The sequence below is a fragment of the Penicillium macrosclerotiorum genome, assembly GCF_028827735.1.
Source record: "Penicillium macrosclerotiorum strain IBT 26536 chromosome Unknown utg000003l_segment0_segment0, whole genome shotgun sequence".
Taxonomy (NCBI): Eukaryota; Fungi; Ascomycota; class Eurotiomycetes; order Eurotiales; family Aspergillaceae; genus Penicillium; species Penicillium macrosclerotiorum.
In genome coordinates, this window is record NW_026643083.1 from 6,473,628 (window position 1) to 6,497,275 (window position 23,648).

At 50.3% G+C, this 23,648-nt stretch overlaps 8 protein-coding genes across 8 annotated transcripts; 3 read left to right on the forward strand and 5 right to left on the reverse strand.

Moving 5' to 3' along the window:
* Window positions 1-235: 235 nt before the first annotated feature.
* N7462_005237 (bifunctional carbamoylphosphate synthetase/aspartate transcarbamylase) lies at window positions 236-7,142 on the forward strand (the record flags this gene model as incomplete). Its single annotated transcript, XM_057076962.1, has 3 exons — window positions 236-938; window positions 1,069-7,025; window positions 7,086-7,142. The coding sequence occupies 3 exons, from the start codon at window positions 236-238 to the stop codon at window positions 7,140-7,142; spliced, it is 6,717 nt and encodes a 2,238-aa protein (XP_056936467.1).
* A 1,087-nt stretch (window positions 7,143-8,229) lies between these two features.
* N7462_005238 (acetyltransferase) lies at window positions 8,230-8,907 on the reverse strand (the record flags this gene model as incomplete). The annotated part of the gene is made up of 2 exons (XM_057076963.1): window positions 8,230-8,438; window positions 8,511-8,907. 2 exons carry the CDS (start codon window positions 8,905-8,907, stop codon window positions 8,230-8,232), a joined length of 606 nt encoding a protein of 201 aa, XP_056936468.1.
* A 1,098-nt stretch (window positions 8,908-10,005) lies between these two features.
* On the forward strand, window positions 10,006-11,723 carry N7462_005239 (uncharacterized protein; the record flags this gene model as incomplete). Its single annotated transcript, XM_057076964.1, has 5 exons — window positions 10,006-10,189; window positions 10,244-10,288; window positions 10,348-10,745; window positions 10,816-11,070; window positions 11,127-11,723. The coding sequence occupies 5 exons, from the start codon at window positions 10,006-10,008 to the stop codon at window positions 11,721-11,723; spliced, it is 1,479 nt and encodes a 492-aa protein (XP_056936469.1).
* A 451-nt stretch (window positions 11,724-12,174) lies between these two features.
* N7462_005240 (acyl-CoA synthetase) lies at window positions 12,175-13,880 on the reverse strand (the record flags this gene model as incomplete). Its single annotated transcript, XM_057076965.1, has 3 exons — window positions 12,175-12,339; window positions 12,403-13,535; window positions 13,598-13,880. 3 exons carry the CDS (start codon window positions 13,878-13,880, stop codon window positions 12,175-12,177), a joined length of 1,581 nt encoding a protein of 526 aa, XP_056936470.1.
* A 701-nt stretch (window positions 13,881-14,581) lies between these two features.
* N7462_005241 (putative ABC transporter) lies at window positions 14,582-16,862 on the forward strand (the record flags this gene model as incomplete). Its single annotated transcript, XM_057076966.1, has 3 exons — window positions 14,582-15,305; window positions 15,383-16,028; window positions 16,061-16,862. The coding sequence occupies 3 exons, from the start codon at window positions 14,582-14,584 to the stop codon at window positions 16,860-16,862; spliced, it is 2,172 nt and encodes a 723-aa protein (XP_056936471.1).
* A 1,245-nt stretch (window positions 16,863-18,107) lies between these two features.
* N7462_005242 (uncharacterized protein) lies at window positions 18,108-19,087 on the reverse strand (the record flags this gene model as incomplete). Its single annotated transcript, XM_057076967.1, has 3 exons — window positions 18,108-18,787; window positions 18,844-18,957; window positions 19,015-19,087. The coding sequence occupies 3 exons, from the start codon at window positions 19,085-19,087 to the stop codon at window positions 18,108-18,110; spliced, it is 867 nt and encodes a 288-aa protein (XP_056936472.1).
* A 287-nt stretch (window positions 19,088-19,374) lies between these two features.
* Window positions 19,375-20,454, reverse strand: N7462_005243 (NAD(P)H-dependent flavin oxidoreductase; the record flags this gene model as incomplete). The annotated part of the gene is made up of 1 exon (XM_057076968.1): window positions 19,375-20,454. The coding sequence occupies one exon, from the start codon at window positions 20,452-20,454 to the stop codon at window positions 19,375-19,377; it is 1,080 nt and encodes a 359-aa protein (XP_056936473.1).
* A 472-nt stretch (window positions 20,455-20,926) lies between these two features.
* Window positions 20,927-23,225, reverse strand: N7462_005244 (exocyst subunit EXO84; the record flags this gene model as incomplete). Its single annotated transcript, XM_057076969.1, has 3 exons — window positions 20,927-21,302; window positions 21,374-22,652; window positions 22,724-23,225. Coding segments are annotated over 3 exons (2,157 nt in total), but the record flags the coding sequence as incomplete, so codon positions are not given.
* Between the last annotated feature and the right edge of the window lie 423 nt (window positions 23,226-23,648).

Here is a 23,648-nt window from a genome sequence, read left to right on the forward strand (position 1 = left end):
TTCCTTTTTTCATATCTCAGCTCTTGCAGCTGCATCTCTCTTCTCTCTAATACCCCCCCCCCTCCCCCCTCCACAGCCCCCCAAAAAAGGAAAAAATCACACACCAAATCTCTGCAAAAGAACAAAATTGTCCAGAAAACTTCTGCTGGCGGATGCTGAGCTAGAGTGACCCTGCACTCGCCCAGATTCGTCCTCGAGAGGACTTGTCCCCTCATTTCTTCCCCCTCCAACTGCAATGTCCAAGCCAGTTTCCAACGAGGAAACTTCCTTGCCTCTGAGTCCGCAAGCGGGCGGCGCTGTGGCTTACACCAACACCAAGGACTTGCTTCCCACAATGGATGCTGTCAATGGCGCTGTGATCACCCCGGCCTCCATCCCTGTCCGGGGTGGCAGTGATCGCCTGGTCGCCCTCGAGCTGGAGGATGGCACCGTCTACCAGGGTTACAACTTCGGTGCGGAGAAGAGCGTGGCGGGTGAATTGGTCTTCCAGACCGGTATGGTCGGCTACCCCGAGTCGATCACCGACCCCTCATACCGCGGCCAGATTCTGGTCATCACTTTTCCCCTCGTCGGTAACTACGGTGTCCCGTCGCGGGAGCAGATCGATGACCTGCTCAAGCTGCCTACCTACTTTGAGTCGAATCAAATCCACGTTGCGGCGCTGGTGGTGGCAACCTACGCTGGCGAGGATTTCTCACACTTCTTGGCTCAGTCCTCCCTGGGCGAGTGGCTCAAGGAGCAGGGCGTCCCCGCCATGCACGGCGTCGACACCCGTGCGCTGACCAAGCGCATTCGCCAGAAGGGTAGCATGCTGGGCCGTATGCTCCTCCGGAAGGCCGGTGATGCCGACGCTACTGGTATCGAGGGTGCCGAATGGAAGTCCCACTTCGAGGAAATCGAGTGGGTGGATCCGAACACTAAGAACCTCGTCGATGAGGGTGAGTCATCCTGGATATTGATGAACTACTATTTGCGACGAAACAATACAGGATGAAGAATTGATTCTAACTCCATAATTTCTCTGATGCAGTCTCCATCCGCGAGCCCAAGCTTTACACTCCCCCGCAGATGTTGCTCTCAAGCACCCCTCGGGCCGTGGGGTTCGAGTTCTCTGCTTGGATGTTGGTATGAAATACAACCAGCTTCGCTGCTTGCTCAACCGTGGTGTTGAGGTCATGGTCGTGCCCTGGGACTATGATTTCCCTAAGCTGGCTGGCAAGGACTACGATGGTCTCTTCGTGTCCAACGGTCCCGGTGACCCAGCTACTCTGACCACTACCATTAATAACCTCGCCATGACTTTGAAGGATGCTCGTACCCCCGTCTTCGGTATCTGTCTGGGTCACCAGCTGATTGCCCGTTCCGTGGGCGCCACCACTACCAAGATGAAGTTCGGTAACCGTGGCCACAACATCCCTTGCACTAGCATGATCTCGGGCAAATGTCATATTACCTCGCAGAACCACGGTTTTGCTGTCGATGCTTCCAGCTTGCAGGATGGCTGGGAGGAGCTCTTCGTCAACGCCAATGATGGTAGCAACGAGGGTATCCGCCACACCTCCCGTCCCTTCTTCAGTGTCCAGTTCCATCCCGAGAGCACTCCCGGTCCCCGTGATACCGAGTACCTGTTTGATGTCTTCATCAACACCATTCAGAGCACCATTGCTTCTTCTGAGGCTCTGAACAAGCCCGTCGAGTTCCCCGGTGGCATCAAGGCTGAGAACGTCAAGGCCGCCCCTCGTGTTTCTGTGAAGAAGGTTCTGGTTCTCGGCAGTGGTGGTCTGAGCATTGGACAGGCTGGCGAGTTCGATTACTCTGGCAGTCAGGCCATCAAGGCTCTCAAGGAAGAAGGCATCTACACTATCCTGATCAACCCTAACATTGCCACGATCCAGACCTCCAAGGGTCTGGCCGACAAGGTCTACTTCCTTCCTGTCAATGCCGACTTTGTTCGCAAGGTCATCAAGCACGAGCGTCCCGATGCTATCTACGTCACTTTCGGTGGTCAGACTGCTCTTCAGGTTGGTATCCAGCTCAAGGATGAGTTCGAGGCTCTTGGTGTTAAGGTTCTGGGCACTCCCATTGATACTATCATCACCACCGAAGACCGTGAATTGTTCGCGCGCAGCATGGACTCCATCAACGAGAAGTGTGCCAAGTCTGCTTCTGCCTCGACCCTCGAAGAGTCATTGAGGGTTGTGGAGGACATCGGATTCCCGGTCATTGTCCGTGCTGCCTACGCTCTGGGCGGTCTTGGCAGTGGTTTCGCCGACAACATGGACCAGCTGAAGGAGCTTTGCACGAAGGCTCTTGCTGTGTCCCCGCAGGTCCTGATTGAGCGCAGTATGAAGGGCTGGAAGGAGATTGAGTACGAAGTTGTCCGTGATGCCCAAGACAACTGTATCACTGTCTGCAACATGGAGAACTTCGATCCTCTTGGTATTCACACTGGTGATTCTATTGTCGTTGCCCCCTCGCAGACTCTTTCCGATGAGGACTACAATATGCTGCGTACCACTGCCGTTAACGTTATTCGCCACCTTGGCGTTGTCGGTGAGTGTAACATTCAGTACGCTCTGAACCCCTTCTCGAAGGAGTACTGCATTATCGAGGTCAATGCTCGTCTGTCTCGTTCATCTGCCCTTGCCTCCAAGGCTACTGGTTACCCGCTTGCCTTCATCGCTGCCAAGCTTGGCCTGGGCATTCCTCTTAACGAGATTAAGAACTCTGTTACCAAATCCACTTGTGCATGCTTCGAGCCCTCCCTCGACTACTGCGTCGTTAAGATTCCTCGCTGGGATCTGAAGAAGTTCACCCGTGTCTCCACTCAACTTGGCTCTTCCATGAAGTCCGTCGGTGAGGTTATGAGCATAGGTAGAACTTTCGAGGAAGCTATTCAAAAGGCCATTCGATCGGTTGATTTCCATAACCTCGGTTTTAACGCGACCGATGCTCTTATGTCTATCACTCATGAGCTTCAGACTCCTTCCGACCAGCGTTTGTTCGCCATTGCCAACGCTATGGCTGCTGGCTACACTGTCGATGATATCTGGAAGCTGACAAACATCGACAAATGGTTCCTCAGCCGGCTGAAGGGTCTGAGCGACTTTGGCAAGTCTATGAGTGCTTTCAATGCCACAACCGTGCCTGTTCCGATGATCCGCCAGGCTAAGCAGCTTGGTTTCTCTGATCGTCAACTTGCCAACTTCCTGAGCTCTAACGAGCTGGCTGTGCGCCGTAAGCGTGTCGAGGCCGGTATCACTCCCATCGTTAAGCAAATCGATACCGTCGCTGCGGAATTCCCGGCTGTTACCAACTACCTTTATCTGACCTACAACGCTTCGGAGCATGATCTGACCTTCGACGACCACGGTATTATGGTTCTGGGATCTGGTGTTTACCGCATTGGTTCTTCCGTCGAGTTCGATTGGTGTTCCGTGCGCACCATCCGCACTCTGCGCGAGCAGGGTCACAAGACCATCATGGTTAACTACAACCCTGAGACTGTCAGTACCGACTACGATGAAGCCGACCGTCTGTATTTCGAGAACATCAACCTCGAAACTGTCCTCGATATCTATCAGCTGGAAACCTCTAGCGGCGTGGTTATTTCCATGGGTGGCCAAACCCCTAACAACATTGCTTTGCCCCTGCACCGCTTGAACGTCAACATTCTTGGTACTTCTCCCGAGATGATTGACAGCGCCGAGAACCGCTACAAGTTCTCGCGCATGCTTGACCGTATTGACGTGGACCAGCCTGCCTGGAAGGAGCTGACCAGCATTGACGAGGCTCGTGAGTTCTGCGACAAGGTCGGCTACCCTGTTCTTGTGCGTCCCTCGTATGTGCTTTCTGGTGCTGCCATGAACACAGTGTACTCCGAGCACGACCTGGCCAACTACCTGAACCAGGCTGCGGATGTTTCCCGGGAGCACCCCGTTGTCATCACCAAGTACATTGAGAACGCGAAAGAGATTGAGATGGACGCTGTCGCCCGCAACGGTGTTATGGTTGGCCACTTCATTTCCGAGCACGTTGAGAACGCTGGTGTCCACTCTGGTGATGCTACTCTCATTCTGCCCCCTCAGGATCTCAGCGCCGAGACTGTGCGTCGCATCGAGGAGGCTACCCGCAAGATTGGTAATGCTCTGAATGTCACCGGTCCTTACAACATTCAGTTCATTGCCAAGGACAACGATATCAAGGTCATCGAGTGCAACGTTCGTGCTTCGCGTTCGTTCCCCTTCGTCTCCAAGGTCATGGGTGTCGACCTGATCGAGATGGCTACCAAGGCCATGATCGGCATTCCCTTCACCGAGTATCCCCCCGTCAAGGTTCCAAAGGACTATGTCGGTGTCAAGGTCCCGCAATTCTCCTTCTCCCGTCTCTCTGGTGCCGATCCTGTCCTAGGTGTTGAGATGGCCTCCACTGGCGAGGTCGCTTCTTTCGGTCGTGACAAGTATGAGGCCTATCTGAAGGCTCTGCTGTCTACCGGCTTCCGCCTGCCCAAGCGCAACATCCTATTCTCTATTGGTTCTTACAAGGAGAAGTTGGAGATGCTGCCCTCGATCCAGAAGCTGCACAATCTTGGCTACAACCTGTTCGCCACCTCTGGTACTGCCGATTTCCTCAAGGAGAACGGTGTCCCGGTCAAGTACCTTGAGATCCTGCCTGGTCAGGAGGATGACATCAAGTCTGAGTACTCTCTTACTCAGCACTTATCCAACAACCTCATTGATCTGTATATCAACTTGCCATCCAGCAACCGCTTCCGCCGACCGGCCAACTACATGTCTAAGGGTTACCAGACCCGTCGTATGGCCGTGGACTACCAGACTCCTCTGGTCACCAACGTCAAGAACGCGAAGATCCTGATTGAGGCTATTGCTCGCCACTATCCCTTGAACATCCAGACCTCTGATTTCCAGACCAGCCACCGGACTGTGGTTCTCCCGGGTCTGATCAACATTGCTGCTTTCGTCCCGGGTCTTGCCACTCCTGGCTCCAAGGACTTTGAGCAGGTTACCAAGGCTTCCATCGCAGCTGGCTTTAGCATGATCCGTGTGATGCCTGTCGGTGTTGACAGCTCGATCACCGAAGCCAGTGACCTGAAGGCTGTTCAGCTGAACGCCCAGGACCAGTCGTACTGTGACTTTAACCTCTCCGTTGCTGCCACTGCCACCAACTCAGATCAGATCGTCCAGGTGACTAGTGAGGTTGGCTCTCTCTTCATCCCCTTCAACCACCTGTCTGGCAACATCAACCAGGTGGCCACTGTGACCAACCACTTCGGAGCCTGGCCCTCGAGCAAGCCTTTGATCACCGATGCCAAGGGCACTGACCTTGCCTCGATTCTGTTGCTGGCGAGCCTTCACAGCCGCAACATTCATGTCATGAGCGTGACCACCAAGGAGGATATCAACCTTATTGCTCTCAGCAAGGAGAAGGGACTGAAGGTTACCTGTGATGTCTCCATCTTCGGCCTGTTCCTGTCTCGTGAGGACTACCCGGCTTGCGGCTCTCTGCCCTCTGCTGAGGACCAGAAGGCTTTGTGGGACCATATGAGCACCATCGACGTCTTCTCTATTGGCAGCATCCCCTTCCAGCTGGCCGGCAAGGAGGCCTCCCCCGAGGTCGGCATTGCCGAGTCCCTCCCGCTGCTCTTCACTGCTGTAGCAGAGGGTCGCCTGACTATTGAGGACATCACTGCTCGTCTCTACGACAACCCCAAGAAGATCTTCGAGCTGCACGATCAGGCTGATGCCTCTCTTGAAATCGAGGTTGACCGGCCTTACGTGTTCCAGAGTCCCCGCGGTGCTTGGTCTCCTTTCAACGGCAAGGTCATGCGCGGCTCCGTTCAGCGTGTCGTCTTCCAGGGCAAGACTTCTTGCCTTGACGGCCAGCTTTCCAAGGATGCCAGCAAGGGCACTGATATGTCCTCCCACCGCATTATCCCTACATCCCCTGTGCAGAAGCCCACTACCCCCATGGTTCGCCCTGAGAGCGCACTTGACCGCCAGCTGTCTGTTTCCGGTACTCCTGGCCGTCACGCTCGTGCTCGCGCTCTGGATGCCTCTGTTCCAGTCGGCGAGCTTGGACCACCCCTGTATGGTCTTTCCGGTCAGGCCTCGTCCCCGCTGTATGAGATGCTTTCGCGCTCTCCTTTCCGTCAGAAGCATATCCTGTCCGTGAGCCAGTTTACTCGCGCGGATCTTCACCTGCTTTTCACTGTCGCTCAGGAGATGCGTCTTGGTGTTCAGCGCCAGGGCGTCCTTGATCTCCTCAAGGGTCGTGTTCTGTGCACTCTCTTCTACGAGCCTTCGACGCGCACCTCAGCTTCCTTTGATGCGGCTATGCAGCGCCTCGGTGGTCGTGTTATTCCGATCGCCACCGAGCACTCTTCCACCCAGAAGGGCGAGACTCTCCAGGATACCATCCGCACTCTCGGCTGCTACGCTGATGCCGTGGTCCTGCGTCACCCCAACTCCAACAGCACCGAGGTTGCGGCCAAGTTCTCCCCCGTGCCTGTCATCAACGGTGGCAACGGATCCGTTGAGCACCCCACTCAGGCCTTCCTAGACCTGTTCACCATCCGTGAGGAGCTCGGCACCGTCACCGGCCTGACCATCACTTTCACTGGTGATCTCAAGTATGGTCGCCCTGTGCACTCCCTGATCAAGCTGCTCCAGTTCTACGACGTCCGCGTGCAGCTGGTCTCCCCCAAGGAGCTGGCTTTGCCTGAGGAGATCCGTCAGCAGCTGAAGGCGTCTGGCCAGCTGATCAGCGAGTCCGAGGAGCTGACCCCGGAAATTGTTGCCCGCTCGGATGTCCTGTACTCCACTCGTGTGCAGAAGGAGCGCTTCTCCGACCTCGCCCAGTACGAGCGTCTGAAGAACAGCTTCATCATTGACAACTCTCTGCTCAAGCACGCCAAGAGCCACATGGTTGTCATGCACCCTCTACCTCGTAACGCCGAGGTGGCCGAGGAGGTCGATTTCGATCAGCGGGCTGCCTACTTCCGCCAGGTAAGATCCAAACCTATGATTCTCCCCCCGTCCTTGAATTTAACTGACCCTTTATTACAGATGCGATATGGCTTGTACTGCCGCATGGCGCTGCTAGCCCTGGTCTTGGCTCCTTAATTGTCTTTTTGCTTCATTTACCGTCCTATCCGATCTTACCCTTTCTGAGACCGGGTTTAAAAGCGCGCCATTCGATGTTCCATCACGCAAGACATGTCTTTCATTGTTTCCTGTTTTGACTTGAAAAGTTTCTCCGTTCTGTCAGGATATCTTTCCGTAGATGCAGCCGATAGAACGCGAGCTGTATAGATTAGACAATCTCCGTTTCATGAACCTGATGACTCCGTGCTATGTATGTCTGTATATTATGTGGTTTATTATGTGTGTTATGTGTCATGTGTTATGTTTTATGCGTTATGTGCGTGATGTGCGTTATGTGTGTGTTGTGTTTGTGTGGCGTGTGTTGCGTTCGGTTGATTTTTTGGGTGGTTTGGCTTGTTTTTAGGTGTTGCATTCGGGGTTCTCTGGGCATTTGATGGTTCTTTTTCCTTTTCTTTTCTGCTTTATACCAGCTGATTACCAATTTATTTACTCTTTTTGCCTTGGAAATTTGCCTCTTCTCTCCCCCTTTGGTTGCTGTTCAAGTTTTTATGTGTGAAGATAAAGTGGGTCCGGCCAATTCCGGCCAACGGGCACATTCACGGCGAGTGGAGTCTCAAAAGTGGTGGTCTCCATACACAATGCTATTGCTACTAATGTTGTAAAACTCCAAGGCGCTTGCAGTCAGTTCGCTTAATGACTCAAATTGAGAATGTCAATCTTTAGTGACTCAATCTTATCTTTGATGGCTATTTCTATCCTCTTATCCGGGTTTATTCTTGCTCTTGGTCGTTCCGACCTATCGCGGCGACGTTGTCACATATTGCTCGCTTGTAATTTATGTCTATATCAGATCCAAGATTGAGGATATCACAGCTAGGCACAGTTCGTACCCTTTATTCTATGGTTTCCATCTTTTTCTCGTCAGAAGACGTCCAAATTCGGTATGATATTACTAAATGCGAGACAAACACCACATCTTTGCAGCAGAAGCGGATTCTCGCGCTCATTTCCCAATTGTCTATAGAGTATTGCGCGTGTAATCCCATTATAAAATGTACAAACTTGGGAATTTCTCAAATATCTCGCCAGATATCAATTGACCAGACTATCGCCGGGCCATGGAGGCAAAGTCACCCGCATCTGGTAAACTCTCGTCAACGAATCCAAATTTCCTATACAAGGACGCCCCGGCAGTAGACGCATCCACATATACGCCTACCCCATCCTGGTCAGCAAGTTCACAGCCCCATTTTACCAGCATAGACCCGAGTCCTTGACGCTGGTAGTCGGGATGGGTTCCCAGCGTATCTAGATCTGACAGTAGAGTTAGTACGAGGTCTAGTGGAATGAGACTTTCCATCCTCGGCAACATCAAGCTCTACATACAGTAATGCTTTCTATCGCCCATCACCCGACGTCTTTCATCATCTGCTCGCTGGAAGAAAGCTTCACAGGCTGCACCAGGCATGTCCTCATGCCAAGGTGGGTACCGACGTCCTCGATCGTCTAGATTCGAAGTGTCCCATTTAGCAAAGGCGACTATCCGCGGTCGGCCCTGCGAGTCGGCAGATTGTGGGTCGACAATCTTAATATACCGCTGGAAGTGTTTGTTTTGAAGGTCACTACGATGGGCATCCTCCAACCACTGATGCACTCCGGAGGTGTCGGGCCAGAGATACCGAGGACCCGGGTCTGTGAATGCGGCGAACCAAAGGTCCGTGATCGCCGAAACATCCTCGAGAGTTGCAACCTCCAATTTCAAGGTCTTCTCGGAGGATGCCATCTTCAAGGAAGAGTTGGAGTGTTGTGAACGCTGGTTTCAATACCTCAGCTTGCGGGGTTGGTTCTGGTTTGAGATGGGCTTGCACGCTAATCCCCTTCCAGCATGTCAGCGACTGCCAGCTCTGAGAACAGACCCGGAATAGGATTATTGCGGAGAAACACAAGTGAGACTGGACACTAGATAGGAATATGAGAGATCCCTATGGCGTCTGAAAATTATTTGTTTTCTCGGAATTCTCATGGGATGGCTTGCTGGTTAGATTTGACCACTTCATATGAAGAGTATCTGGGTTAATGAAGAGTTTGCCTCCTCATTTGGTGAATATATGAAATATGGATATGTCATCTCCTTGTGTCAATTGCTCTCGAGTCACATCCAAGCTCAAATCGGCCACCAGGGACTAGTTAATCACAAAGTTATGCATCACAAAAAAACGAGTGAAAGGTCACTTCAAAGTGCTAGTAATTGGCAACATTTGTTCACTGGAGATTCATGAAATCAGCTAGGAATCATCTCATCGTTTAGTATGAGCAGCGAGAACAGATCGAACGAAAATGCCACGTAGATTGCCCTTGGCACGCCCTAGGAAATTGGTCATGTAGGCATTCTCGATTTGGCCTCTATTATCGTCTCGCAATTCACGGTACCACGTAGTATATTACCGAGGGTCTTGGGGTTTTTGAGAAAAAACATACCCAATTCATTGTCGCATCGACAGTGAACCATCCGAAATTCAATAACATTATAGATTCAATACACCAACTTGAATCCACTTCCCACGTGCCATCGGTGACTTGAAGTGTGCTCGCTCCCATCGGCCCGATGGTGTGATTCCACCGCCCAATTGCTCAGCGTCCACGAGTCACTGTTATTTGCTACCAAGCACACTTAAGTTTCTCGGCCGGGAAATGATATAATACAAATGCAAAGAGCGGAGAAGTAGGGTGCACCGGGCATATCGCGTGAAGCATGCTGTAAATGGTGTGCTTCATGATTTAAAGTTTGATAAAGAAGAGCAGTTATTATTGTTATTGTTGTCATTGCCCCAGAATTACATTACTCCCAAAGCATCCGTTTAATGGTTTTTTAAGATTGACCATGTCGATTCTCGTCGAGAAAAGCGACGTAAGCCCCGATAGCGAGCCCAAATCGAGCAGCCCAGGTAGTACATCCGCTGAGAGTGTTGGCATCAATGAAAGCTCACTGTTGAGGAAATTGGATTATCGTCTACTTCCACCACTGACGCTACTCTATCTTCTCTCATTTTTGGATCGCAGCAATGGTACACAATGGGTTTAATGTTTGCTATAGGGCAGATACTAATTGATCGGTATAGTTGGCAATGCACGTCTCGAAGGAATGACCACGGATATTAAAATGAGTATGTATTTGAGCACTTGGAGGTAGCATTGTGGAAGCTAATCTTGTCTGTTTGGGTAGCTGGTGATCAGTATCTAACCGGTCTCACGCTATATTTTGTGGGATATGTCCTGTTCGAGGTTCCAGCGAATACAGTGTTGAAGCTCAGCACCCCCCGTATATGGCTCCCGACGTTGACTCTCCTTTGGGGTGTGGTAGCGACACTCCTAGGGGTAGTACAAAACTATCCTGGTTATCTTGCCTCTCGATTCTTTCTCGGTGTGGCAGAGAGTGGGCTCTTCCCGGGAGTCGTCTATTATATCTCGATGTGGTACAAGCGAAATGAGCAACATTATCGAGTGGCTCTCTTTTTCTCTGCCGCGTCATTAGCTGGAGCGTTTGGTGGGATTCTTGCATGGGCGATAGCCCATATGGATGGAGTTGGTGGGTTAGGAGGCTGGCGGTGGATTTTCATCCTCGTGGGTTTGCGACTGTTCGACTTTGCAAGGATAATGCAACCTCACTGACCCTGTTTTTGCTATATATCAGGAGGGTCTTTTGACAATTTTTGTCTCTGTCATAGCCTATTTCTGGGTGTATGACTACCCAGCGACGGCCAAATTCCTTTCTGAAGAAGAACGAGAGTTCATCCAATTCCGCCTGAAGAATGACAATGATTCTACTCGGAATGAAAAGTTTTCATGGGCGGCAGTCTTCGATGCTTTCAAAGATCCGATGGTCTGGCTTTATGGTCTCGGCTTCCATTCTCTTAGCTTGCCACTCTACACACTTTCTTTGTTCTTGGTTCGTTTGTTCCTTACACCGTCCATATCATTCGCATTACTTACGATCAACTCCAGCCTACCATCATTAAAGAGCTGGGGTACTCTGCTGCAGAGGCGCAGCTACTGACAGTTCCGCCGTATGCCATTGCCACAATCATGACGATTGGGGTGGCTGTGCTATCTGAAAAATGGAAGCGCCGAGCGCCCTTTATCATAGGCTCGTCCACTATCGCCTGCATTGGATATATTATTCTACTCACTGGTCGCCGCGCAGGAGTATCATATGTTGGCACTATTTTTGCAGCGGCAGGTATCTATCCTGGTGTGGCCATTGTTTTGTCTTGGCCAGCTAACAATGTCTCGGGTCAAACAAAACGCTGTATTGCCAATGCAATGCAGATATCAATTGGAAATCTAGGTGCGGTGCTTGGAACACAGTTATACCGCACTGAAACCAGCCCACGGTTCTATCTCGGGCATTCATTTGCTCTCGGGTATTTAGTCGCTAATACCATTATTGTTAGCATTTCGTGGCTGGTGCTTAAACGAGCAAATTCTCGGAAAGCAATCGTGAGGGATCGCGAGGGGCTCAGGCCTTTGATGGGTGATATTGGCGATGCGGAAGGCGAATTCTTGGGTGACCGTGATCCTCGTTGGGTCTTCCAAACCTGAGATCGGGTAGTCATTATATTTCATACTATTTTTTGGATTGCTGCCACTGATAAGGTGAAGCTATCCAATCAAGTCTAGTGCTTTGACTATGCACAATGTTATTGAGAAATTCTCGACGTAAGATATCAGAATCAGGACTTATACTTGTAGATGCCAAGAATCGCTCTCGAAAGAAGACAGGTTTTTGACTCTGAAAATGGCATGTTCCACCAATTCAAGCCAAGGTTGCAGCACTCTGTATCCATATTTCCCTCTCCATTTTATAGAATCTTTATTCGGGTTCGTTTTGGGCTGTCAAGTACATTCATTTCTTTCCGAAGAGGTTATTTGTATGATAGGTCGTCTATAATCAATACACAATATAGTATCATAAACCTGACCAATATAAGCCAAATTCCCAGGCAACCATGACTCCGTCTATTGAATTTCATTGGTCGATTTCACATCGCTGTCAGCTGTTGTATGGCCAGTATTTCTGGACCAGAATCTTCTTGTTGACTTTTCCCATGGCATTGCGCTCTATAGTTTCCACGGGTTTCAAAACACTTGGCACCTTGTATGATGCCATCTCATTTTTGAGCACGGCACGTAATTCTGGAAGTTCCATTTGCAGTCCCTGGAAATAATTCATTAGGAAAGAGATACAATTTTGGCCGTGTACACAGGGGTGGTAGCATACCTCACGAAATCGAACCACTGCAGCAACTCTCTCTCCCCATTCTGCATCCTTGAGTCCAACAACAGCCACCTCTTGTATATGATCTACTGCCAGCATTTTGCGCTCAACTTCGAGCGCAGAAATTTTGTAGCCTCCTGATTTGATAATATCAACAGACGCACGACCTTGAATGAAGTAAGCGCCAGTTGAGTCTCGGATGGCACAGTCGCCAGTCTTGAACCATCCGTCCTCAGTGAACTCTGATTTTGTGGCTTCAGGCTTCCGCCAGTACTCCCGAAACACGTTGAGACCCTTGATTTCGATCATGCCATCTGAATCGGCCTCCTCAATGACTCGACCGGTTTCCTTTTCGGTTAAACGCACATCGACCCCAGGTAATGGCCAGCCAACGCTGCCATCGATCCGTTTCTCAACATCCAGGCCACAACTGAGCGCCATGCCAATCTCGGTCATACCGTACCGCTCAAGCAGAACCTGACCGGTAATCTCGGCAAATCTGGCCTTTATGGGAGTGGGCAATGCAGCAGACCCACTTACTACCAGACGCAGAGCCTCTGCTCCCGCTCTTGCCGCCTCTTCTTGGTCTGTGCCACTGATATGAGCATCAAAGAAGTCATTGAGACGAGAATAAATAGTGGGTACTGCCATGAACATAGTTGAGGAGCCTCGATCCTGCCAACGCTCCCAGATGACTTTTGGATCGAATTTGGGATGCATTTCCACAGCAGCACCACTCAGCAGGCAAGCAGTGAGACCATTGATAATGCCGTGGATGTGGTGTAGTGGCAGCACATGAATGAGGTGATCAGAAGAGTTATACCTCCAAGCCTTAACGAGGCAACTTGCTTGGAACGTAATGGTCTCATGTGTGGAGACGCAACCTTTGGGGTTCGACGTGGTACCACTTGTATAGATGATCAGAGCTCTCCGGTCAAGCGGAAAGGGCGAAGCGAAAGTAGGCAGTGATGGTGTATTGTTCCTTGTAAATGGATCAAGACCCAAGAAGGGAATTCCGGCTGCGCATTGTTCGCGAAGTGCTGGCGCAACTTTATCAAACTCCGGGTGAATAATAACAAGGGATGGATCCGAGTCTCCGATAGTATAGAGTAGCTCCTTGACAGGGTGAGATGTGCCTGGTACCGTATTAGCATCCCATGAACCAGGAGACATGGGCCAGTATAGGAATTTCTCTTACAAAGAGGCACACAGACTCCGCCGGCAGCCCATATCGCCCAACTCGTAGCCACGTAGTCGTAACCCTGCGGGCAAAGGAAAGCCACACGTTGTTCGTTCAAGTCTCCCGAGGCCGTTGACCCCAATGCCTCAATAATATGTTTTCTCAGTGTAGCAGCATCTTGAAGAATTTGTGTGAATGTAAATGACTGTTGCTTAGTTGCATCAATGATCGCGATCTTCTCAGGATCAGTTTGCGCATGTTGCTGCGCCGCTATGAAGAGCGGCAACAAAGGGAGGGGCATTAAGTGGGGAGGGAGGGGTTATGAGCGATACAAAATCCCTCGCGAACAGAGATATCAATGGTCCAACCTAGAGAAGAGGATAATTAGGGTGTTTTAATGGGAAGTATCCAATAAGCAGATGTGCAGATGTGCAGGTTTGGAGGCATTTGCAGGAGACAAGTCCGCTTTGGTTCTCGGTGCCCAGAAGTAGGAGCCGCGCGAGATCGGCCTCGAGATCGGCCTCCGATGAATTTACCCGGTGGAGAAGGTCTTTTCAGAGCTGAGGTTGTGACTGAATGACATCTTGGATCAAGAGGACTTGAATTAAAATTTCAAACACTATTCAAATGCTTTAGTCGCTAACAATTTATGAAGGAGAGCCGTTTATGAAATCTGCAGAATTAAGTGTTTATATCCGTATTTCGTTCCTTGAGAGGCCCTCACGTATGCAACCATACACCCAGCAAGATATAGCAACATATAGTGGAGTTTTCAGCGTACTTTTGTTTATATTCAAGAACGACAATCATTCTGAACCAATTCATAAGTCCTCTAGAAATACCGACCATTCTTCAAATTATATAAAATTTCCCAAGCCCTTTCCCTCCCTCTTCAAGGTACACGTGACTCTCGTTAACGCCGTCAATCTCCGCCCGAAAGTTCGCTGCTCCGAGGCTACTCAACAGTCTGTTCACGCTGTTCGGAGGTCGAACTCTCGCGCAATGCTGCCTCGAACAACGCTCCGGGCCCGGGTCCCTAGATTGGTGTACATTCAGTCCACTCGTTTGACGTCCAGGCTGCCTCTGATTCGCATCGAAAAAGGCACATTCTATAAGCAGTATCCCACCGACTCCGATACCGCGACCAACCCGCCGCTATATCCGAACTTCAGTTTCATTCTCCCCTCTGGCGTACCTGGCTCGGAGAAAAAAATCATTTCAAAGCCTTCTTTGCAACACTGGGCTGTAATTGGTCCATCCGGGCGAACAGATCTGCTGGACATCCTGCGTGGCCAGCATATCTCGATCCCGCCCGACGCTCGATCGTATCCCTACCTCCGCTCCAAGAAACTCGCGAAGAAGGACCCCCAATTGCGCGATGTTAGCAATGCCATTCGATATATTGGATTTAGTGGGGAGGGTTCGAACGCCATTGGAGGCACCCGCGGCGCGTACCTAAGTGCCCGCTACGAGAGTCATCGCGAGGAAACTGATTGGACGGTGGAACAATTCCTTCGTGGGCAAACCTCGCTGAATCCGATGGAAGGAGAAGAAAAAGGAACGATATATGATGAAGCCTTGTTCAGGGATGTTGTCGTCGACCTTCATCTGGAGCCGCTGCTCGACATGCCTGTGGCTAACCTCAGCAACGGTCAAACCCGGCGAGCGCGGATTGCCAAGGCTCTTCTGAGGAAGCCAGAGCTATTACTTTTGGATGAGCCTTTCAGTAAGTCATTGTACTGCAAGCGCCTAAGCCAGTCCGTCGGTTGATAGTGAATGATCGATAACTAACTTTATTCGTAGTGGGACTGGATCCGGCCACAGTTCGAAGCATTTCAAGTTTACTTCATCGTCTGGCTGAGAAATGTGCTCCAAGACTGGTTCTTGCCCTTCGTCCCCAGGATCCTGTACCAGAGTGGATCACACACTTAATACTTGTCGGCAATTCGCACAGAGTCATTGCGCAGGACACAAAGGTGAAAGTCCAACACGCCATCGCAATTTGGCAACGATTTGGATTCGACTCTGACGTGAAAAATCCTGAAAAACGAATCATTGACCGCGCCAGAGTTCATTGGGCAAATGGCAATCTAGATGAGCATCTGCTCCAGGACTTGACTTCCCACCAGCCTCAAAAGGCTTCCAGTACAATAACAGCTTCTCTGAGCGGGGAGGTGTTGGTGGAGATGGAAGGAGTTCGTGTCCAGTACGGCGAGAAGGCAGTGCTGGGAGACTGGAAGCAAGAAGTAAATGCCGAAACCAAAGACGGCCTACATTGGTCGGTCCGCCGAGGCCAACGCTGGGCCATCCTTGGCTCCAATGGCTCGGGGAAAACAACCCTTCTTTCATTAATCACCTCGGACCATCCGCAGACATATGCGTTGCCTATAAAACTTTTTGGTCGATCTCGTCTTCCCGAAGCGAGCAAGCCGGGAATATCCATTTTTGAGTTACAATCTCGACTGGGTCACTCTTCCCCAGAGATCCATGCTTTTTCCCACGCCAGTTGACAATACGGGAGGCCCTCGAGTCAGCCTTTGCGGAGACATTTCTTTCGAAACCAAAACTCAACCACGAGCGCGACCTCGATGTGAGTGCCGCCCTGCGGTTTTTCAAACCCGAACTGGACTTGAATGCCGCTGAAGATCTGCCAAAGGTGTCTACCGATACCAAAATCTTCCCTAAACTGGCTCCTAAACTGGCTCCCTCCAAGCCAGTAGATTCAGACGCGCGCAAGCGACGCTCCAAAACCTCTCCCTATTTACCATTAGACCATGAAATTGAATACGCCGATCATGTTCGATTTGGTCAGCTCAGCACGGCACAGCAGCGTATCGTGTTGTTTCTTCGTGCTCTGATCCATAAGCCGGATATTGTCATTCTGGATGAAGCCTTCTCGGGGTTGACGGCCACTCAGCGCGATAAGTGCCTGCGGTTCCTTGAGGAAGGCGAAGGCGAGAAAGGAAGTGATCATCCTCGGCATCAGGGACTATCGGAAGATCAAGCCCTCGTTATCATCAGTCATGTCAAGGAGGAGATCCCTGATAGTGTTAGATTCTACATGCGACTTCCCTCAAAACCCGAAGATGGCTCGGAGGCACTGGATTTCCGCTGTGGGATGCTCAAAGATACTACTGTTCTGCGCGACGCCGAGACCTGGAACCTGGTGTGGTCCTCGCCCTCGCAATTTTCCCAAGAGAGCTGTCAAACAGCCGCCACAACTCACGCCTCGGATGTGGACGACCAAAATGATGCTGCAAAGCTTGGGTATTATACCATATAGAGAATATCTTTAGCGCTGCGTGGTGGGCGAAGCTCAGGCAATCTGTAGGGAATTAATAGAATCTCAAGATGTAAAATAAATATAAATAGAGATAATTGTACAAAAAATCACCTATACTTACGCTAAACAAGCACGAGGCACCAGGAGGGTTGAGAGAACCTCGAAGATAAGAAAAATTAAGTCCACTACGGTGGGTTTTACAGGTACAAATATCACGCTATGAGGTGGATAGAGAGTGTAAAAGGTTTTTCGAATTTCCATCGAGGCCAAGTAGATAACGAGGAGTATTGCGTATCTAAAAAATCACCAATTAATCTCTCTCATTATATATGAGACAGAAAAAATTGAGGCGACAGAGAATCGAACTCCGAGTCTTCTGGATTTCCCGTCAGCGGACTTCAAAGACCACGGCACTGGAATCAGACGCGTTACTAAAGTGGGATGTTAGTATTATTGCCAATATGATTGTGGGTGAATTTGTGGAAACTAACCCATTGCGCCACCACCCCTTGCGATTACGAGCCGGGTGTCGTTTTCCCATTCTGAGATTGACAGTCCCCACTTTCGGGAAAGAGGAAGAAATTTCAAACGAGAAAAAAAATTAAATGAGGCGACAGAGAATCGAACTCCGAGTCTTCTGGATGTCCCGATGTAATCTCAAAGAGATCACATGCTGGAATCAGACGCGTTACCATTGCGCCACCACCCCATGAGTGATTAAAACCAGATTTTTTTTAATTCAACAGGCTTCGCGTCAACAACGCTTGAGTTCGCTCGTATCATCTGATGACCCCATAGCTTTTAGTTTGATATGTTTAGTTTGATATGTTGTCATTTCCCTAAAGAGAAGAGAAAGAAAAAAATCAGGAGCGTCAAAGATTTCGGACATTCCTCTCTTCTAGTTAGACAAATCGATAGGTAAATTGACAGAAAAATAGAGACAGAAAACGAGTGAAGGCTAATATTTTTAATCCAGATGTAGTTTGAAGACGCTATATTTCATCCGATATGCGACTGGGTTTGATACGATAGAGCCAAAGCATCTTGAATAGGATTAGTAGGCTTGTTCGATTCATTGAATCTATATAGATGTGATCTAATGGCAGGTCAATGAGGACGCAACTCAGCTTCATATCACGGGCTTGATTTCCATTTTTAGGGCAGATGAGTTGCTTTTCATGATTCTGCCACAACCCAGCAATTATCATAATCTGCACGTTATCCAAAGTATGGAATTTGTCACTTTCAGAAGATTCGATTTTCTTGTTTGACAAGACTGCCGTGTAGATATGGAAAGGTGGAGTAAGACGCCGCCATCTCCAAATTCACTTCTTTCCAACCACCATCGCTTTCTACAGCTTTCGTCAATATGGACTCCGTATCTTGATTCATTCGGCAGTCCCCAATGAAAAAAGCCCAGCCCAAAAGCATATATATCTGCTGGAAGAGCCGGGATATCAGAGACCCTTTGGCAGTCTTCCATGGATTGGCGACGTGCTCACAAATCAACATCTTCCCTCCTGGGTGGAGAAGTCGGTATAAGTCCAAAACAGCCGTGTTTGCGTCATTCATGCTGCACAGTGTGCGAACACAAATTATGGTATCAAATACAGTGTCCCCAGGTTTCCACGACTGAATAAATCCACCTCGGATCAGCTCAGTAGTCAATGCATTGGCGTCTGCACCTGCCGCCAGGATGTGGTATTTATCCTGCATTTGATGGTGATCGACTTGGATCTGAAGCTTGTAGTGGAGCTCTTCGCATGGTTCCGCACCGTACACTCGGTTGATCATGTCGGATTTGAGTAACGACATTTGACTGCCACTGCCAGGACCGACCTCCAACACCACCCCAGTGGCCTGTGATAAAAGGGGCGGGAGTAGCCCGGCCGATAGCGAAGGGGGCCCACCAGGAGGCTTGGGGGCTATGATGATGTTAATAGCACGTTTTCATATCGTCTTTTGGGGAAAGTCATCTTACCGGAAAATTCCAGCCAGAGGGAAGAGAATGCGGTTCCCCTGATTTTCTGCCATTGCGTGCCTGAGAGAGGCAGATCACCTTTTGCAATCGCTAAAAGTAATGTTTTCAGATAGTCTATTTAGATCAGGAGATATGTTAACTATGATCCATGTCAAAGCTAAGGGCACTTACGATACACGGCAGACTTCAGCATAAATATAGGCTCTATAAGAGACCAAAGCCATTCCGATCTCAAGGATGACATTTTCTGAGGGGATAAATGAAAAAGAGGAAGAGGAAGAAGAAGCGAATTTTTTATAATGTCAAAAGAGCATACAACTTTCTATAAGGAAAAGAGCTAGCAAGAATGATGATTTCGCGGGACAGCGGGAAAGCGGGAAAGAGGGGGTTCCACCCGTAAGGTTCCACGCCTCTTCTTCAAAGCCCGATTCGGCGAATGATAGTCCTTGGATTTCCAGCATAATTATGAGGATTTTATGATTATATGTATTTAAATAAATCAATAGTAAATTTACAATAGACAATACTTGTTTAGACGACAGATCCCTGCCCCTGGAACTCACTGAGTTTTGCAGTTGAATCAATCCTTCGCCTGGTCTCTTCCTGGACTTCTCGAACAATATCGGCAGCACTATTCATCTTCTTCACCATGCCAACCCCGGTTCCAGCCCAAACACTGCCCATGTCCTCCGTTTTGAGATCCTCACTATTGACTCCATTCATCGCCGCATGTAGCCAGAGCCGAATATTTTGTATACTCATCCCGCCAGTATATTGATCGTATACTTTGTTTCGAAGGCACCGCCCATCATATATCATGGGCCAGAAGTTAGGGCCCCAAATTTCATCAAACACCCGAGACCTTGCCGTCGTCTGCCCTCCATCCGAAGCTGCTAGGATCGCGTTCCGATATATCTGGGGGATATGGGTTTCCGGTGCCGCGAGAAAGCGTGTTCCCATCACCACACCCGATGCGCCGAGTGTGAGGGCTGCCGCACATCCTCTTCCGTCAACTATCCCCCCGGCAGCAATCAGGGGGATCTCAGAGATTTCATGGTCCTGGAGAACATCTGCTACCTCTGGGAGGAGAGTCAAGACGCTAGCGCCATTGGAGTGTCCATGCCCTCCGGCATCGCCTCCCTGAATCACCAGGGCATCAGGACGACATGCTTGGGCGGCTTCAATCGCTGCTTGCACACTTCCCAGTTGAATCCAGACTCTAGTGTCGGGTGATGCCTGCCGGATTCGCTCAGTCCACTGCTTGAGCTCAGCCGTACTGGCAAAGGAAAGCCAGGCCACCACTGGTTTGTATGTCGTAAAGAGTCGCATCCATGCCTCAATGGGGGATCCAAAGACTATCACTCCAAGTCCAACGGGGAGCTGTTGGGAATTATCAAGAGTGGCCATTACATCTCTCAGCCCATGCCGAACGATATCCAGCTGACTGGATAACTCTCTCATGTCATCCAAAAATCCAATTTGACCCAGTCCCCCAGCGCGAGTAACGGCGATCGCCAATTCACTGGTGGCTGCACCACTCATGGGAGCATTGGCGATTAGTGGGGCCTGAGTCCATGGCAGGTAGTTCTTAAGCGACTTGTAAAGCGGCATGAGATCTCTAAATCCAATAAGTATTTGTGATTAGAAGAATACAAAATACGGGGCCAATTATAGCCAATTGGTATTTATATGCCAAACATTAAAACCATGAAAGTATCGAAGCATCACGTAAGGTTCTACATCAAGCATCAAAGGCCGAGTGGCAAAAGTAGACACGGTAATTGGCTGCCGCGGACAATCTATGGCACAATCGAGCGAATTGAGCAGCTTCGGCAGCTTCGGCTCGGCATTTGATATCAACGGTCCTTCAAAGCCTCTTCGTCATTTTCATCCAGAGCTCAGCTTAGAAGCCAAACAGAGATGACATGGTTTCAACTAGAATGGCAACTACAACAACTACTACTTCTACACTCCCACCCCCACCAATAATAATTACTAAGAATGTGTCTGGTTTAATAGAGAGATCATTACGATAGGAAATGACAATTGATCATGTTGGAACTATCCTTGAATTGTAGATTCACTAAATCGTGGGGGGCTGCGGCGCAGACAATTGGCCTGGTTGGACGGTACGAGACCCATCCTCCCCCTGGTCCTCCAGCCCGCGCGCCACCAAGTCCGTAAAGTCGACGCCGACCTCGGTCAACAAGGCGGCATGCTCATGAACGATGTCCAAGCACTTTTGCCAGACAGAGGTACCACGCTGAACACTACTGAGTTGGCGGCTAAGTAAGGCATTAAACCCATCAAGATGAGACTTCGCCCAGCGAATGCAGGAGCTCGTCATCACACTCGGGAAACACTGCTGGTAGATGCTGATAGTGTTCTTTATAAGGGTGAAGTAAACGAAAGATATCTGGAAGATGTAGAGGGGGAGATCACCCTCGAAAACACAGGCTCTGCGTACATCCTCGAGTCAATAAATAATTTCCTTGAATGCGTGAATGGTGAATGGACGTCCGTCACTTACCGGGTACGTTTCGCAATGACATCTGACCGGGCCTTGAGGTATGTTTCGCGCGCTTGGTCTTCGAATCCAAGACGGCTGAGCCAGCTGACATTGGTTTTGGTCGCGGATGGGAACGAGTGTGTGTCCACTAGCGACCGTGAGAGCATACCCGCGAGACGGGTTGCGCGCCCGTCGACCTTGACATTGATCACCTCCTGGGCAATTGAATTGCCTTTCAATCCCTTTGCAAGTTTTCGAAGCCGCTCAATGCTGGAAACCGCAGCCTCAAAATGTTGGAGCGCGATGTCGATGTCCAGCTCGTCAACTTGCCCTTCTACCCAGCGAAGATTCTGCTGTTTGCCATCGACGTCGATTCGCAAATCGGATTTGTCGCGAGGAGAATCTCCGAGGTCAAACGGCTCGGCCTTTTGTGAGTAGGATAAATGTCTCCCAGCGAGATATCCATACGCCTCCAAGGGTTTGCTGGCAGCCTCGGTCTCCGATCGCAACGTGCGCCGGAGGTCTTCCACTGTTTTCCTAAATGTCGCCAGGAGTTCGTTCTTCGTGGATGTATCGCGTTTGTCCTGCCGATAGGTGAACGGCTTAGAGCCAACACGGATACTGATTGCGTTTCCAATGCCACGGTCCAAAGCCTCTTCCCGAGCGGCGCCAGTCCCCAGATTGGCCGCCAAGTCGATCATATCAATGTCTTGTAACGGCCAGCATTCCTCGGCCACGAGTTTGGTCGGGACTGGGCCGCGGTGGTTCGGGTGATTCTGGTCAACCCGCTTGCGCTTCTTGGCAGCAACCAGCAGGTGATCGTTCAATAGGACGATGTGTACTGGCCGTTTCGGCTTCCAGGTCGCCGAGTCCAGCTCGGCCCAGTTGCCCGTTTCTAAGACGATATGACGGCCAGGCACCGCTGGCAGGAACTTTTGGGACCCTTCGACGGTCTTCCACAGCGTCTGTAGTTGAACGCTCCACATGCTTTCCAGGTTGGCGACGGAGCTGCGGTTGGTATTGCGCTTGGGGAAGTGATCGTCCACCGGCGACATTGGATTCGGCGTATTACCAACGGTTGTTTGCCCGAGTGCGGTGGTAAGTTCTGACATGAGGGTACGCAGGGTCCGCATCTCATCCTTCAGCTTCTCGGCCTCTTTACTGATCTTGATAAATTGAGTTCGGTTCTGGTAGACATTCTGTTGTAGATCGGTCGATGTCCGGTTCTTCACTTTTCGAAGACTTTGCTGATAACTTTGGATCTCCTCCTCCGACGCGTTGGCAAGGAGCCCGGCAACATCTGAGGGGGAAGAGGGGGAACTCGTCAACATTTGTCCTCGGGGTAGGTGGTGAGTAAACTGGTCCACATACATCGTTCCACGGGGAGACTCGGATCTCGCAATGCCTTTAAGTCCACCTCGGGGGAAATTGATGTGCCGTCCGCTGGCGAAGGTTGTCCCTGCGTTGCGGCTGGAGCTCCTAAGCCACTAAATCCTCCCTGGGCTTGAGGCGGAAGAGCGGGGACAGGAGGAGCGCTGACATCGAACTCCGGGGCGGCATTGAATCGAGTTGAGTATCGTCGCTTGACTAAATCGGAAGTAGCATCACTCTGGGGAGCCCGTTCTCGGCCCACGGAGATGGCACTTTGACCGGCATCGGGAGCTCTGGTGTTGGCGGGCAAGGGGCCGGAGATCGGCTTGGGGGCACTAATCTGGGGGCGTTGGCGGCGAGACTTGCTCCGCAAGGTCAAGCCTCGGCCTTCCATGATGCAACAAGGGCGATTGACGACGCTGGGCAGCTGAACAGCTGGGGAGGGGAGAACTGGGGGTGGGAAGGGTTCCGAAGTGACGATCGACCCAAGTCGAAAGTCGGGCTGGGGAGAACCCGAAGCGGAATAGCGTAGAGCACGTTACCTTGGGCGAGAACTATACAACACGAACATAGAACCTGTATATTCCAGGATCGAGGGCCAATGAGGAGGTTTTGAAAAGATTGTTTCGGGGTCAGCCAGTTCTCATTTCATTCAGTGGTTTCTTCTAGTTGCATTGGTATCGGGTGTTGATTCGATAGCCAGAGAGCTCGTTCGCGGGTAACGTGTTCATTATGCGCTGATATATTATTCCTCCATATGTAGGAGGTACAGCATACACGGATACTTTGACATGCCATTTGCCAGGGGTTTCTGCTATGCCCCAGATTCTAGATATACATGGAATATATTTTCCCCCCTTCATATTTTTGTTCAAATATGAATACCCTGTTCGCTCGTTCCCGTCGGCCTGACGTCGTCTTCGCT